This window comes from Rhinopithecus roxellana, chromosome 8, assembly GCF_007565055.1.
Source record: "Rhinopithecus roxellana isolate Shanxi Qingling chromosome 8, ASM756505v1, whole genome shotgun sequence".
Classification (NCBI taxonomy): Eukaryota; Metazoa; Chordata; class Mammalia; order Primates; family Cercopithecidae; genus Rhinopithecus; species Rhinopithecus roxellana.
Genome location: NC_044556.1, coordinates 16,864,609 through 16,880,551, shown reverse-complemented (window position 1 = coordinate 16,880,551; position 15,943 = coordinate 16,864,609). Strand labels below are relative to the sequence as shown.

At 50.5% G+C, this 15,943-nt stretch overlaps 1 protein-coding gene across 1 annotated transcript; it reads left to right on the top strand.

Annotated features, from left to right (window-relative positions):
• The first annotated feature begins 5,828 nt into the window (after positions 1-5,828).
• On the top strand, positions 5,829-14,334 carry NXNL1 (nucleoredoxin like 1). Its single transcript, XM_010361445.2, has 2 exons — positions 5,829-6,233; positions 13,804-14,334. Exons 1-2 carry the CDS (start codon positions 5,908-5,910, stop codon positions 14,114-14,116), a joined length of 639 nt encoding a protein of 212 aa, XP_010359747.1. The 5' UTR covers positions 5,829-5,907; the 3' UTR covers positions 14,117-14,334.
• Positions 14,335-15,943: the final 1,609 nt, after the last annotated feature.

The following is a 15,943-nucleotide window of genomic DNA, read 5'->3' as shown; positions in this document are numbered from 1 at the left end:
CAAAGAGCCGTCAGAAATCGAAGGGCAAGGTTTGCCGCCTGACACATAAATTCCATGACCGATAATAGTGCATTCATGCCAGTGCCTAATGATGACAGGTTTCCAGCTCACCCAGAAGAAAGTATGCACTTTAATTTGTCAGCTGGCTACAAATATCCACCACTGTGCATTGGAATGTCGCCTGGCTGCTTAGTTTATTCTTATGAGAATTGGATGTGGACCGTACCATCCTCTAGTAATGATTCTTATCAAGTACATAATGTGTTCAGTAGCAATTCTTTTCAACTTATGACTGTTAACTTAATCCACATGAGGAATGGAGGGTTCCTGTCACTACTAAAAGCAATAAAACAAAAGGACTGCCAGATTGCTCAAAGGAACCTACAAAGGGACCTTTTCAGTGAATTCAATTGTACGGAATGATTATAATGCTCCCAAGGCCATAGTGTTCCAAAGTCTAGCTACGCCTTGCTTCCCAAAATGCTGAGATTATAGGCATGCACCATCACGCCGGCCCCTCTCTTCTCATAACAACATCAGTCATTGGATTTAGGGCCCACTCAGATAATCCAGGATGATGTCATCTCAAGATCCTTAACTAAGTAACACCTGCAAAGACTCCTTCTTCCAAACAAGGTCCCATTAACAGATTCCGCGGGTGAGGGCATGGATTTATCTTTCTAGGGAGAGCCTGCTGTAGTTCAACCCACTACAGCACGAGGAACGATGAGAGCATTGGTTCTCAACAGAAGCCACATGGACTGCAAAGATGAAAGTGTTTACCTCCTAGTCCTCTACAGACAGGCACAGAGCCCTGGGCTAGAGCGAGCTTTCTTTTTTTCGCTATTTCTTTCTCTTCCTTCCTTCTTTCCTTCCTTCCTTCTTTCCTTCCTTCTTTCTTTCTCTCTCTCTTTCTCTTTCTTTTGTCTATCTTCCTTCCCTCCCTCCTTCCTTCCTACCCGCCCTTTCTTTCTCTCTTTCCTTCCTTCCTTCCTTTCTCTCTCTCTCTCTCTCTTTCTTTTCTTTTCTTTCTCTTTCTTTCTTTCCTTTCTTTTTTTTTTGAGACAGAGTCTCACTCTGTCATCAGGCTGGAGTGCAGTGGTGTGATCTCCGCTCATTGCAACCTCCTCCTCCCAGGTTCAAGCGATTCTTCTGCCTCAGCCTCCCGAGTAGCCGGGACTACAGGCATGCGCCACCAAGCCTAGCTAATTTTTGTATTTTTAGTAGAGACAGGGTTTCACCATGTTGGCCAGGATGGTCTCGATCTCTTGACCTCGTGATCCACCTGCTTTGGCCTCCCAAAGTACTGGGATTACAGGCGTGAGCCGCTGCGCCCGGCCCCTTCTTTCTTTTTTATTGTTGAGACAGGGTCTCACTCCGTGGCCAAGGCTGGAGTGCAGCGGTGTGATCCCGGCTCACTGCAGCCTTGACCTCCTGGGCTCAGGAGGGAGAGCCTCCCACTCCAGCCTCCCAAATAGCTGGGACCACAGGCGTGAGCCACCACACCTGGCTAATTTTTGTAGAGACAGGGTTTTGCCACATTGCCTAGGCTGGTCTGGAACTCCTGGGGTCAAGCAATCTTCCTGCCTCGGCCTGCCAAATTGCTGCGATTACAGGCATGAGCATGAGCTACTGTGCCATACCTAGATCTGCTTTTATTTATTTATTTATTTATTTATTTATGTAGACAGGGTCTCACTCTATTGCCTGGCAGCTGGAGTGCAGTGGCATGATCTCGGCTCCCCACATCCTTGACCTCCCAGGCTCAAGCGATCCTCCAGCCTCAGCACCCTCGAGTAGCTGGAGCTACAGGAGTACCACAATGCCCAGATAATTTTTATATATATTTTTTTGTAGAGACGGGGTTTTGCTATGTTGCCCAGGCTACTCTCGAACTCCTGAGCTCAAGAGATCCATCCGCCTCAGCTTCCCAAAGTGCTGGGATTACAGGTGTGAGCAAAGTCACCCCACCTAGATTGGCTTTCTTACATGGGGTCCCAACACAGAGTTTCAAGAGTAAAATGAGAGGCAGAAGGAAACTAAAGATACTCTCCAGGCCAGGCACATTGCACCTGTAATCCTAGCTTTGGGAGGCTAAGGCGGGAGGATCGCTGAAGACCAGGAGTTCCAGACCAGTATGGGCAAAAGAGTGAGACCCGACCTCTGCAAAACATTTTAAAACTAGATGGGCATGCTGGTATGCACCTGTAGTCCCATCTACTCAGGAGGCTGAGGCGGGAGGATCCCATGAGTCCAGGAAGTCAAGACTACAGTGAGCTATGATTGCACCAGTGCACTTCAGCCTGAGTGACAGAGCGAGACCCTGTCTCTGAAAAATAAAATAAAATGAAGATATCTTTGGAACTCATACATTCCACCATATTCTATTTTATTTATTTATTTTTGAGACGGAGTCATGCTCTGTCTCCCAGGCTGGAGTGCAATGGCCGATCACAGCTCACTGCAGTCTCTGCCTCCCATGTTCAAGCGATTCTCCCGCTTCAGCCTCCTGAGTAGCTGGGATTGCAGGCATGCACCACCATGCCCAGCTAATTTTTGTATTTTTAGTAGAGACAGGGTTTCACCATTGTTGTCTAGGTTGGTCTCGAACTCCTGACCTCAAGTGATGCACCCACCTCGGCCTCCAAAAGTGCTGGGATTACAGGCTGAGCCACCGCACCCAGCCCATTCCACCACATTTGAGACGTCACAGCAAGTCATGAAACCTACCTGGATTCGAGGGGAGCAGAACTAATCTCTACCCTTTGACAGGGTTGGAGTTGGAGATGCATAATATAATGACCATGACTTTCAACCTTCTACACCTACACTTCTACAATCTTAAGGTGTGCGTGATACAGACAGAATTCAGGAGGATGGAGAAAAAAAAATACAAGGTCGTTTTCAGTAGCTCCTCCTCCTCCTCCTCCTCCTCCTCCTTCTCCTTCTTCTTTTTTGTTTTTTTTTTTTTTTTGTGATGGAGTCTCGCTTTCTCGCCCAGCCTGGAGTGCAGAGGCGTGATCTCGGCTCACTGCAAGCTCCACCTCTCAGGCTCACGCCATTCTCCTGCCTCAGCCTCCCAAGTAGCTGGTGCCCACCACCACGCCCAGCTAATTTTTTTGTATTTTTGGTAGAGACGGGGTTTCACCATGTTAGCCAGGATGGTCTCGATCTCCTAACCTCGTGATCCACCTGCCTCGGCTTCCCAAAGTGCTAGAATTACAGGTATGAGCCACTGCGCCCGGCCCCCCTTTTTTTGTTTTGTTTTGGTTTGGTTTGATTTTTTAGAGACAGAGTCTGGCTCTATTGCCCAGGCTGGAGTGCAATGGCGTGATCTCAGCTCACTGCAACCTCTGCCTCCCGGGTTTAAGCAATTCTCCTGCCTCAGCCTCCTGAGTACCTGGGATTACAGGCGTGTGCTATCACACCCGGCTAATTTTTGTATTTTTTTTTAGCAGAGATGGGGTTTCACTATATGTTGGCCAGGCAGGTCTTGAACTCCTGACTTCAGATGATCCTCCCGCCTCGGCCTCCCAAAGTGCTGGGATTACAGGCATGGGCCACTGTGCCCGGCCCATTTCATTAGCCTCTAACTGGAATTCATCAGGTCCTCTCACTGTGAATGCAGACGTTGGCTAGCCCCGGAACTTTGTCACCTGTGGAAATCAAAGATAACTTCATATCACATCCTGATCATAGGAGACATCCTAAAATATCACAGATGCTCACCCTGACTTAGACCTTGAAGTAATTAGTAGAGTCCATGTGAATCAATGTGACTTAATATATTTATGAAAAGGTGTGGCCAGTCGCATGCTCATGCCTGTAATCCCAGCACTTTGGGAGGCCAAGGCTGGAGGATTGCTTGAGCCCAGGATTTGGAGGCCAGCCTGGGCAATATGGCAAAACCCCATCTCTACTAAAAATACAAAAAATTAGCCAGACGTGGTGGCACGCAACTCTAGTGCCAACTAACAGGAACGCTGAAATAGAAGGATCACCCAAGCCTTGGAGATCAAGGCTGCAGTGAGCCATGACCACACCACTGCACTCCAGCCTGGGTGCCTTGACAGAGTGAGACCCAGTCTCAAAAAATATACATACAAAAAGGTCAGATATTTAAATTTTTATTTTTATTTATTTATTTATTTATTTATTTATTTATTTTTTTTTTTTTTTTTTTTTGAGACGGAGTCTCGCTGTGTTACCCAGGTTGGAGTGCAGTGGCGCGATCTTGGCTCACTGCAAGCTCCGCCTCCCAGGTTCACGCCATTCTCCTGCCTCAGCCTCCAAGTAGCTGGGACTACAGGCGCGCACCACCACGCCCGGCTAATTTTTTGTATTTTTAGTAGAGACGGGGTTTCACCGTGTTAGCCAGGATGGTCTCGATCTCCTGACCTCGTGATCCGCCCGCCTCGGCCTCCCAAAGTGCTGGGATTACAGGCTTGAGCTACCGCGCCCGGCCATTTTTATTTTTATTTATTTATTTTGGAGACAGAGTTTCGCTCTATCCCCCAGGTTGGAGTGCAGTGGAATGATCTCGTCTCACTGCAGCCTCTGCCTCCTGGGTTCAAGCAGTTCTCCTCCCTCAGGCTCCCAAGTAGCTGGGATTACAGGCATGCACCAACACACCTGGCTAATTTTTGCTTTTTTTTTTTTTTTTTTTTTAATTTGAGATGTAATCTTGCTCTGTTCCCCAGGTTGGATGGAGTGCAGTGGTACGACCTCGGCTTACTGCAACCTCCACCTCCCAGGCTTAAGCAATTCTCCTGCCTCAGCCTCCCGAGTAGCTGGGATTACAGGTGCCCACCATCACGCCCAGATAATTTTTGTATTTTTAATAGAGACAAGTTTTCACCATGTTGTCCACGATGGTCTCGAACTCCTGACCTCAGGTGATCCGCCCGCCTCAGCCTCCCAAAGCACTGGGATTACAGGCGTGAGCCACCGTGCCAGGCCTAATTTTTGCATTTTTAGTAGAAACGGGGTTTCGCCATGTTGGTCAGACTGGTCTCGAACCCCTGATCTCAGGTGATCCACCTGCCTTGACCTCCCAAAGTTTTGGGATTACAGGCGTGAGCTGCCGTGCCCAGCCTATTTTGTATTTTTAGACACTAGGTCTTGCTGTGTCACCCAGGATGGAGTGCAGTGGTGCAGTCATTGCAGCCTCAACCTCCCAGGCTCAAGTGATCCTCCCATCTCAACCAAGTAGCTGGGACTACAGACTCATGACAACACCATGTCCAGCTAAGTTTTTAATTTTTTCATAGAGATGGGGTCTCACACTGTTGCCCAGGCTGGTCTCAAACTCCTGGTCTCAGGTGATCCTCCTGCCTCAGCCTCCCAAAGTGCTGAGACTGCAGGCATGAGTCACTGTTACATTTTTTTTTTTTTCCTTTCGTTGTTTTTTTTTTGAGATGGAGTCTCCCTCTGTCGCCCAGGCTGGAGTGCAATCACACAATCTCAGCTCACTGTAATGTCTGCTTCCTGGCTTCAAATGATTCTCCTGCCTCAGCCTCCCGAGTAGCTAGGATTACAGGTGCCCACCACCACGCCTGGCTAATTTTTGTTTTTTTAGTAGAGACAGGGTTTCACCATGTTGGCCAGGCTGGTCTCGAACTCCTGACTTCAGATGATCCACCTCTGCCTCTCAAAGTGCTGGGATCACAGGCGTGAGCCACCACGCCCGTCTGTTACGTGTTTTCTTCACGCGTTTGCAGCTCTCTCCTGAGAAGGGCCACACAGACAGCCCCGCCCTCCGCCCTTAGAGGCCCCTCAGGTCAAGGTTTAGGCAGATTAGTGAAGTCCTAAGCTGGCTTCCTAAAGATTTCTATTTCTGGGAGAGGAGCCAGTCAGCAGACCGGGGACCACACGCTGCGCTGTTCCCAGCACCCAGCCCAGGTTACCATGGCCTCCCTGTTTTCTGGCCGCATCCTGATCTGCAACAACAACGACCAGGACGAGCTGGACACGGAGGCCGAGGTCAGCCGCAGGTTGGAGAACCGGCTGGTGCTGCTGTTCTTTGGCGCCGGGGCTTGTCCGCAATGCCAGGCCTTCGTGCCCATCCTCAAGGACTTCTTCGTGCGGCTTACAGATGAGTTCTATGTGCTGCGGGCAGCGCAGTTGGCCCTGGTGTACGTGTCCCAGGACTCCACGGAGGAGCAGCAAGACCTGTTCCTCAAGGACATGCCAACGAAGTGGCTTTTCCTGCCCTTTGAGGATGAACTGAGGAGGTGAGGAGGGGCAGGGAGGGCTTCCTGGAGGAGGGGGCATGTTCGCTGAAAGTGAAGCATCCATTCTAACTAGAGTGAATGAGCAGCCCCTGTGTGCCAGTCCATATACTGGGAACTAGGGGGTACAGAGAGGGGTGCCCACTTCCACATGCCAGCTTCCATTCCACCCCAGGGAGCTTAGAGCCGAGTGAGAGGAACAGATGCAAAAGAGAGACTCAACTATGTAATAGTAAGGCCAAGCGTGGTGGCTTACCCCTGTAATCCCAGGACTTTGGCAGGCCAAGGCGGGCAGATCACCTGAGATTGGGAGTTCGAGACCAGCCTGGTCAACATGGTGAAACCCTGTCTCTACTAAAAATACAAAAATTAGCCGGGCAGGCAGATGCTGGCTGCAGGGAGGCAAGATCATGTCACTGCCCTCCAGCCTGGGCGACAGAGGGAGACTCTGTCTAAAAAAAATCAAAAAACAGATATATAATAGAACTGCAGTAGTGCTCAGAGGACAAAGCTGGGCCACAAAGTGGAAATACAATGAGGGAAACCTTGGTGAGGTTCCGGGGTCAGAGGATGCTTCCCCAAGGAAGTGGCTTTAAAGAGAGACCCCTAGCTGGGCGCGTTGGCTCATGCCTGTAGTCCCAGCCCCTTGGGAGGTTATGGTAAGAAGATAACTGGAGCCTGGAGTTTGAGGCTGCAGTGAGCTATGATTGCATCACTGCACTCCAGCCAGGGCAATACAGATAGACCCTGTCTCTTAAAAAAGTAAGACCAGGCACGGTGGCTCACACCTGTAAACCTAGCACTTTGGGAGCCCAAGGTAAGCAGATCACCTGAGGTCAGGAGTTCAAGATCAGCCTGACCAATATGGCAAAACCCCATCTCTACTAAAAATACAAAAATTAGCCAGGCCTGGTGGCGCACACCTGTGGTCCCAGCTACTCGGGAGGCTGAGGCAGGAGAATCGCTTGAATCCAGGAGGCGGAAGTTGCAGTGATCTGAGATGGTGCCACTGCACTCCAGCCTGGGCAACAGAGTGAGACCGTATCTCAAAAATAAAAATAAATATAAAAAATGAAAAATGTAATAAATAAATAAAATGCAGGGAGACTCCAAGGAGAAGAAAGATAGGAGGATGGAGAGTGAGGAAAGGGAGGGGTTCCAGGCAGAGGGCACAGCAGAAAGGCTTGGAGGCTGTCAGAGAAAGAATGACCAGTTCAGGGAGACTGTAAGTAATTCTGGAGAGGATTGAATTTACAATGTTCTTGTTACCGCCCACGCATTTGTCATAATCTTCTTAAGGTGTGACAGGTCTGTGGTGCAGAGCCACCTTAACGAGTATAGACATGATCCTCAGGGTAGCAGGGAGCCATGGTGGACATTAGAACTGAGGGAGAGGTAGTTGGATTCAAGCTTTATAAGGAGATTTCCAGCCAGGCATGGTGGCTGACACCTGCAATCCCAGCACTTTTGGAGGCTGAGGCAGGAGGATTCCTCGAGGCTGGGAGTTGAAGACCAGCCTGGGCAACACAGCAAGACACCACCACCCCCATCTCTAAAATTATAAAAAGAAAAATTATGAAAGGTGGCCTGGCACAGTGACTCATGCCTGTAATCCCAGCACTTTGGGAGACCGAGGTGGGTGGATCACCTGAAGTCAGGAGTTCAAGACCAACCTAGCCAACATGGCGAAACCCTGTCTCTACTAAAGATACAAAAATTAGCCGGACATGGTGGTGGGTATCTGTAGTCCCAGCTACTCAGGAGGCTGAAGCACGAGAATCGCTTGAACCTGGGAGGCAGAGGGTGCAGTGAGCCGAGATCACGCCACTGCACTCCAGCCTGAGCAACAGAGCAAGACTGTCTCAAAAAAAAGAAAAAATTTAAAAAGATCCTCTTTAAAAAATTACAAAAGGAACTGCCCAGTAAACAGTATTATAGTTTGACTTTTTATTATGAAAAAATGTTCACACATAGCAAAAAATTCAGAGAAGTGTACAATGAAACCTACCACAATTGTTAACATTTTGCCATATTCACTTTGTCCACACACATGTGGATAGTTTGTGCTAAACGATTTGAAAGTGACTTGCAGACTTCATGACATTTTCCCAATGTCATGCCTTTTGTTACTCAACAAGTTGGAAGTTTCTGGTCATCATCAGAGTTTGGACACTGAATCCTGCCCGCTGCCCTCGGCAGCTAAGGAGACTCCTCCCCGATGCTAGTGACACTTCCTTCCCTGGGGCAGAGATGCCAGCTGCAGACAAATGCTCATCTTGTCTGAGACAGGGTCCTCTCAACAAAACATTCACCCAGACTAGTATGTTATCTGGGCATTTCCCATTCCACAGCCCCCATAGATGGGATGTCTAGTTAAATGAAATTGCAGGCTGGGTGCGGTGGCTTATGCCTGTAATTCCAGCGCTTTGGGAGGCAGAGATGGAAGGATCACTTGAGGCCGGGAGTTCAAAACCAGCCTGAACAACATAGCAAGACCATATCTTTTTTTTTTTTTTTTTTTTTTGAGATGGAGTCTTGCTCTGTGGTCCAGGCTGGAGTGCAGTGGCCGAATCTCAGCTCACTGCAAGCTCCGCCTCCCGGGTTTACGCCATTCTCCTGCCTCAGCCTCTCGAGTAGCTGGGACTACAGGCGCCGGCCACCTTGCCCGGCTAGTTTTTTTTTTTTTTGTATTTTTGGTAGAGACAGGGTTTCACTGTGTTAGCCAGGATGGTCTCGATCTCCTGACCTCGTGATCCGCCCGTCTCGGCCTCCCAAAGTGCTGGGATTACAGGCTTGAGCCACCGCGCCCGGCAGCAAGACCATATCTTTACAAAAACTTAAAAAAACATTAGTCAGGTGTGGTGGTACAAGCCTGTAGTCCCAGCTACTCAGGAGGCTGAGGCTACAGGATCACCTGAGCCCAGGAGTTTGAAGTTAGCACGATCTATGATCCCACCATTGCACTCTAGCCTGGGTGACCGATGGAGGCTCTTTCTCTAAAAAAAAAAAAAAGAGAAAGAAAGAAAAAATGAGATAAACAATAAATAATCTTTCTTTTAGTATAAGTATATCCCATGCATTCAGATATACTTATACTAAAAGATTATTCATTGTTTATTCGAAATTCAAAGTTAACTAGTGTGTGTATTTATATGTATAAGAGAGAGAGATGGGGTCTCGTTATGTTCCCCAAGCTGGTCTCAAACCCTTGGGCTCAAGCAATCCTCCCACCTCGGCCTCCCAAAGTGCTGGGATGACAGGGGTGAGCCACTGTACCCAGCCTCAACTTTTTATTTTTATTTTTTTTAAGAGAGGGAGTGTCCTATATTTTTAATTGCTAAACCTGGCAATTTACTCATGGGATTTTGTAAGTATCACGGGTTCTCTTTGTGGCAGTCTGGAAAAGCGCCATGGAAGGATGCAGCAGGCTGAAATTAAGAACCGTTAGCTATGGCCGGGCACAGTGGCTTATGCCTGTAATCCCAGCATTTTGGGAGACCAAGGCAGGCGGATCACTTGAGGTGAGGAGTTCGAGACCAGTCTGGCCAACATGGTGAAACCTCATCTCTACTAAAAACACAAAAATTGGCCGGGCGCGGTAGCTCACGCCTGTAATCCCAGCACTTTGGGAGGCCGAGGTGGGTGGATCACGAGGTCAGGAGATCGAGACCATCCTGGCTAACACAGTGAAACCCCATCTCTACTAAAAATACAAAAAAATTAGCCGGGCATAGTGGCAGGCGCCTGTAGTCCCAGCTCTTTGGGAGGCTGAGGCAGGAGAATGGTGTGAACCCGGGAGGCAGAGCTTGCGGTGAGCCGAGATCAAAAACAGAAGAAAAAAACACACACACACACAAATTTTTTTTTTTTTTTTTTTTTGAGACGGAGTCTCGCTCTGTGGCCCAGGCTGGAGTGCAGTGGCCGGATCTCAGCTCACTGCAACCTCTGCCTCCCGGATTTACGCCATTCTCCTGCCTCAGTCTCCCAAGTAGCTGGGACTACAGGCGCCCGCCACGTCGCCTGGCTAGTTTTTTATATTTTTTAGTAGAGACGGGGTTTCACCGTGTTAGCCAGGATGGTCTCGAACTCCTGACCTCGTGATCTGCCCGTCTCAGCCTCCCAAAGTGCTGGGATTACAGGCTTGAGCCACCGCGCCCGGCACAAAAATTAACTGATTGTGGTGGCACACTCCTGTAGTCCCAGCCACTCAGGAGGCTGAAGCAGGAGAATCGCTTGAACCCAGGAGGCAGAGGTTGCAGTGAGCCAAGATCATGCCATTGCATTCCAGCCTCAGCTACACAGCGAGACTCTGTCTTAAACAAACAAAAAAAGCCGGGCGCGGTGGCTCATGCCTGTAATTCCAGGGAGGCCGCTCTGTGTTGGCACTCACCTGTATTCCCAGCTACTTGGGAGCCTGAGGCAGGAGAATTGCTTCAACCCAGGAGGCAGAGGTTGCAGTGAGATCGCACCATCGCACTCCAGCCTGGGCAACAAGACCGAAACTCCATCTCAAAAAATAAAAATTAAAAAATAGGCTGCGCATGGTGGCTCATGCCTATAATTTCAGCACTTTAGGAGGCCAAGGCAGGTGGATCACCTGAGGTCAAGAGTTCAAGACCAGCTTGGCCAACATGGTGAAACCCCATCTCTATTAAAAATACAAAAATTAGCCTGGTATGGTAGCAGACGCCTGTAATCCCAGCTACTTGGGATGCTGATGCAGGAGAATCACTTGGACCGGGGAGGCAGAGGCTGCAGTGAGCCGAGATTACGCCATTGCACTCCCGCCTGGGTGACAGAGATAGACCTCTGTCTCAAAATAAATAAATAAAATTTTGAAAAAATGAAAAATACATATAATTAATTATAAAAGAAAAATAAAGGACTGTGGGTTGAGCCTGGTGCCTGTAGTACCAGCTACTTGGGAGGCTGAGATGGGAGGATCTCTTGAGCCTAGGAGTTCAAGGCCAGGAAAAAAAAAAAAAACACAGAACTCTGGGTATTGGGCCCAGTTTGGCAGCTGCCTCTACTCCAGGATGAGAGGGTGGAGGGTGCAGGATTTGGGCCTAGATGAGGGGTTTGGTCCAGGGTCTCCTAGGGGTGTGGAGAGCTTTCCATTGACTTCCCTTAAGACTTAGAACAAAGCTGAGGCTGGGCACAGTGGCTCATGCCTGTAATCCCAGCACTTTGGAAGGCTGAGGCAGGAGGATTGCATGAGCTCAGGAGTTTGGGATGAGCTCAGGCAACATAGTGAGATCCTATCTCTACAAAACAATTTAAAAACTAGCCAGGCATGGTGTTACGAGCCTGTAGTCCAGCTATTTGGAAGGCTGAGGCCAGAGGATTGATTCAGTCTGGGAGGTTGAGGCTGCAGTGAGCTGTGATTGTACCAGTGCTCTCCAGCCTGGGTGACAGAGCAAGACGCTGTCTCAAAGAAAAAGAAAAAAAGAACAAAATTGATACTCCTTACTATGACCCTACATGGCCTGTGTGATCAGGTCTGTACCCTAATGACCATCCCACCCTCAGGGCCTTTGCGTGTACTGTGCCTACTGCCTGGGACACCTTTCCCCCAGTTCTCCAGCCCCCTTCATCCCACAGATCTCAGCTCAGAGACTGCAGCTTGTCTCTCCTTGGAGAGATGCCCTCTAACCAGCAACTCCTTACCCTGCTTAGTATCTCTCTATGATGCTTTTTGTTTTTGTTTTTTGACAATCTCGCTCTGCTGCCCAGGCTGGAGTGCCGTGGCACAATCTCGGCTCGCTGCAACCTTGGCCTCCCAGGTTCAAGCAATTTTCCTGCCTCAGCCTCCTGAGTAGCTGGGATTATAGGCACTCGCCATCACACCCAGCTGATTTTTTTGTATTTTTAGCAGAGATGAGGTTTCACCATGTTGGCCAGGCTGGTCTTGAACTCATGACCTCTGGTGACCCGCCCATCTCAGCCTCCCAAAGTGCTGAGATTACAGGCATGAGCCACCGCGCCCTCTCTCTGACTTTTAGCAATACTCATTCATTCATTCATTCATTCATTTATTCATCCTATGTCCATTTCCTGAGCACTTACTCTGGGCCCCTCCACTGCTTCAGGCACTGGGAACACCAGTGGATGGTGACAGAAACCTGTGTCCTTGAATCTACAGTTCTGTTGTAGGAGAAAATGATAAGGCAGGAGAATTTGTTTTTTTTCCTCTGTCTTCCAGGCTGGAGTGCAGTGGCACAATCTCGGCTCGCTGCAACCTCCGCCTCCAGGGTTCAAGCGATTCTCGTGCCTCAGCCTCCCTGGTAGCTGGGATTACAGGCGCCCGCCACCACACCGGGCTGATTTCTTTGTATTTTTAGTAGAGATGGGGTTTCACCATGTTAGCCAAGCTGGTCTCGAACTCCTGGCTTCCGGTGAGCTGACTATCTCAGCCTCCCAAAGTGCTGAGATTACAGGCATGAACCACCGCGCCGGCCAAGCAGGAGAAATTTTAAAAACCATACATGATGTTGGATGCTGAAAGGCACTTCAGAGAAAAACACTGCCTTGGGATGTTATTTATTCTATTTTTGAGACAGGATCTGGCTCTGTCACCCAGACTGGAGTGCAGTGATGCAATTATAGCTCACTGCAGCCTCGAAATCCTGGGCTCAAGCGATCCTTCTGTAGCAGGACTAGCCGCAGACAAAACTCCTCAGACACTGGATTAAAGAAGGAAGAGGTTTTTCATTCCGCCGGGAGCCTCCGCAGACTCGCGTCTTAAGAGCCGAGCTCCCTGAAGAGGAAATACGTAGCCTTTTTAAAGGCTTACAACTTTAAGGGATCCATGTAAAAGGGTCATGATAAATCAAGCAAGCGTGGAAAATGTGATGAGGGGCTACATGCATCAGCTAACAAAAAGTTTTACAGTGCTTTCTCATACAATGTCTGGAATTTACAGATAACACTAGTAGTTTTGGTCAGGGGTTAATATTATTATTATTATTTTAACCACAGTGCCAGGTGGTGGTGCCAAGGTCGTCTAGCTATTTATCTTACTTCTGTTTCTTTCCAACTTTTTGCTTTCTCCCCCTTCTCCTGTCTTATAAACTTAGGGAACAGGGGAGACGGGGGAAAAGCTGGGAAGGACAACAGGAGAAGTGGTGGTCTCATTCCATACTTCTACCTCGGCCTTCTGAGTACCTGGGACTACAGGAGCGCACCACCACGCCCTGCTTTGTTTATTTATTTACTTACTTATTTATTTATTTATTGGTAGAGACAGGGTCTTACTACGTTGTCCTTGTGTCTTGCGATGTGAGGTCTCCATACTACAGGATCTTAGCCTGCAAATGTCTGAGGAGAGCGCTCCAAGCGCATGGCACAGCCAGCGCAAATGCCCCGAGGTTGGAGCATGCCTGGGGTGCTGGAGACATAGTGCAGGGACCAAAGTGTCTGGCCCTGTTCTGGTCCTGGTGTGCACCTACCCAGTGCCCAGCAAGAGACAGTGCACACAGAAGGCGCTGCCTAAGTACTGGGAGGAGGGATGTGAGGCTCTCTGGGTCAGTATTAGGGATGTGGATCCGTCCAGACTGACCTGCCCGCTCCGCAGGGACCTCGGGCGCCAGTTCTCCGTGGAGCGCCTGCCGGCGGTTGTGGTGCTCAAGCCGGACGGGGACGTGCTCACTCGCGACGGCGCCGACGAAATCCAGCGCCTGGGCACCGCCTGCTTCGCCAACTGGCAGGAGGCAGCCGAGGTGCTGGATCGCAACTTCCAGCTGCCAGAGGACCTGGAGGACCAGGAGCCACGGAGCCTTACCGAGTGCCTGCGCCGCCGCAAGTACCGCGTGGAAAAGGCGGCGCGAGGCGGTCGCGACCCCGGGGGAGGGGGTGGGGAGGAGGGCGGGGCCGGGGGGCTGTTCTGACCCCCTAGGGTGGAGGAGAGGCGTGGGGTTTGGTGATGAACCTCCACCCCCACCCCACCCCCGCACGCCTGTAATCCCAGCACTTGGGGAGGCCAAGGCGGGAGGATCGCTTGAGCCCAGGAGTTCGAGATCAGCCTGGGCAACAGAGTGAGACCCTGACTTTACGAAAATTAAAAATTAACCCGGTGTGGTGGCGCGCACCTGTGGCTTAGCTACCCCGGAGGCTGAGGTGGGAGGATGGATTGAGTCCGGGAGGTCAAGGCTGCAGTGAACCGTGATCGCTCCGCTTGCACACCGCACTCCAACCTGAGCGACAAAGGGAGACCCTGTTCCCAAAGAAACTAAAGGAAACCCTCCTCTCCTCCCCCCCGTAAGAGAGCGGGATGGGGCTGAGGGTGGGAGTGGGGGTGGGTGGGACCAGGGCGGACAGCAGGGCCAAGGGCGGCTGTTATGACCCCCCTACGGTGGAGGAGTTGGGGTTTGGTGATGAACCCCTCCACTCCAGAGGTGGAGAGCTGGGAGGGAGTGGGGGTGGAGATGTGGGGTGGGGGGGCCAGAGCGGAGGGCGGGACCGAGCAGGGCTCTTCTGACCCCACAGTTGGGGAGGACTGGTGGAGGAGGGGCCGGTCTATGAAAAGCCTGCCCCCTCACTGCGGGGAGAGAGGGCTGGATGGAAGTCGGGAGGCTGTTCTGAGTCCTCCTCTGCCCCAGGTGGGCAGGCCGCGGGAGGAGAATCTGTAATGAGCCTCTTGGGAGCAGAGGAGAGGGGAGGGGGAGGGGATTGTCCGAGCTCTCCGCAGGAGTAGGGCGGGACGGAGCTCAGTGTGGGAGCACGGAGTAGGGGACTGTCTGGGTTCCGAGCACTCCTCCGGGGGCAGGCGGGCCTGGGGGGCTGTTGTGAGCTCCCTGATGAAGTGGGGTGGAGGCGAAGTGGGAAAGGGGAGGGGTGATGTCTGTTCTGAGCCCATCCCCAGGAGGAGTCAGAGCAGAGGGAGTGTGATAAGATCCACAGGGAGAAGCAGGACAGGACCTGGGGAGTCTGTTCTGATCCCCACGCAGGGGAGGGTGGGAGCTAGGAAGGCGCGAGTGGCAGGGGGTTCTCTGTTCTGGTCTTCCAGGTGCTCATCTGAGTCTCCCCGGTCAGGGCGATAAAGCAGGGAGAGCTTTTCAAGGATCTCTATACATATTTCTGAGACCTGGCTGAAGAGGAGTAATTAATGGATCAAAAAATGAGAAAATCCAAACTAAAATAGAACAAACGTGCTGAAAACGCCGAGCCCATCCTACATTAAATGAGTTGCCCACTTTTTTTTTTTTCCTTTGACGGAGTTTGACTCTTGTTGCCCAGGCTGGAGTGCAATGGCATGATCTTGGCTCACCGCAACCTCTGCCTCCCGTGTTAAAGCGATTCTCCTGCCTCAGCCTCCCAAGTAGCTGGCATTACAGGCACACCACCAGACTAATTTTTGTATTTTTAGTAGAGATGGGGTGTTTTCATGTTGGTCAGGCTGGTCTCGAACTCCCGAGCTCAGGTGATCCACCTGCCTCAGCCTCCCAAAGTGATGGGATTACAGGCATGAGCCACGTGGGCTGGTGGTTCCCGGCTGCCAGCAGGAGCCAAGAGTCTCCCAGGTTTCACTCTGTCCCTCGTGGACCAGGGTATTATCAGGGAAGATAGCAGAATATAGACATCAAAAACTCCGATCTAGAACCATCTCCTGACTTTGAGACGGTGAGACTATCTACCTTCTCTAAACCCTAATCCCTTCCTCTGAAAAATTAGAATTAAAGCCAGATTCTCCCAGGCACGTCAGTGAAGAAGGAGGA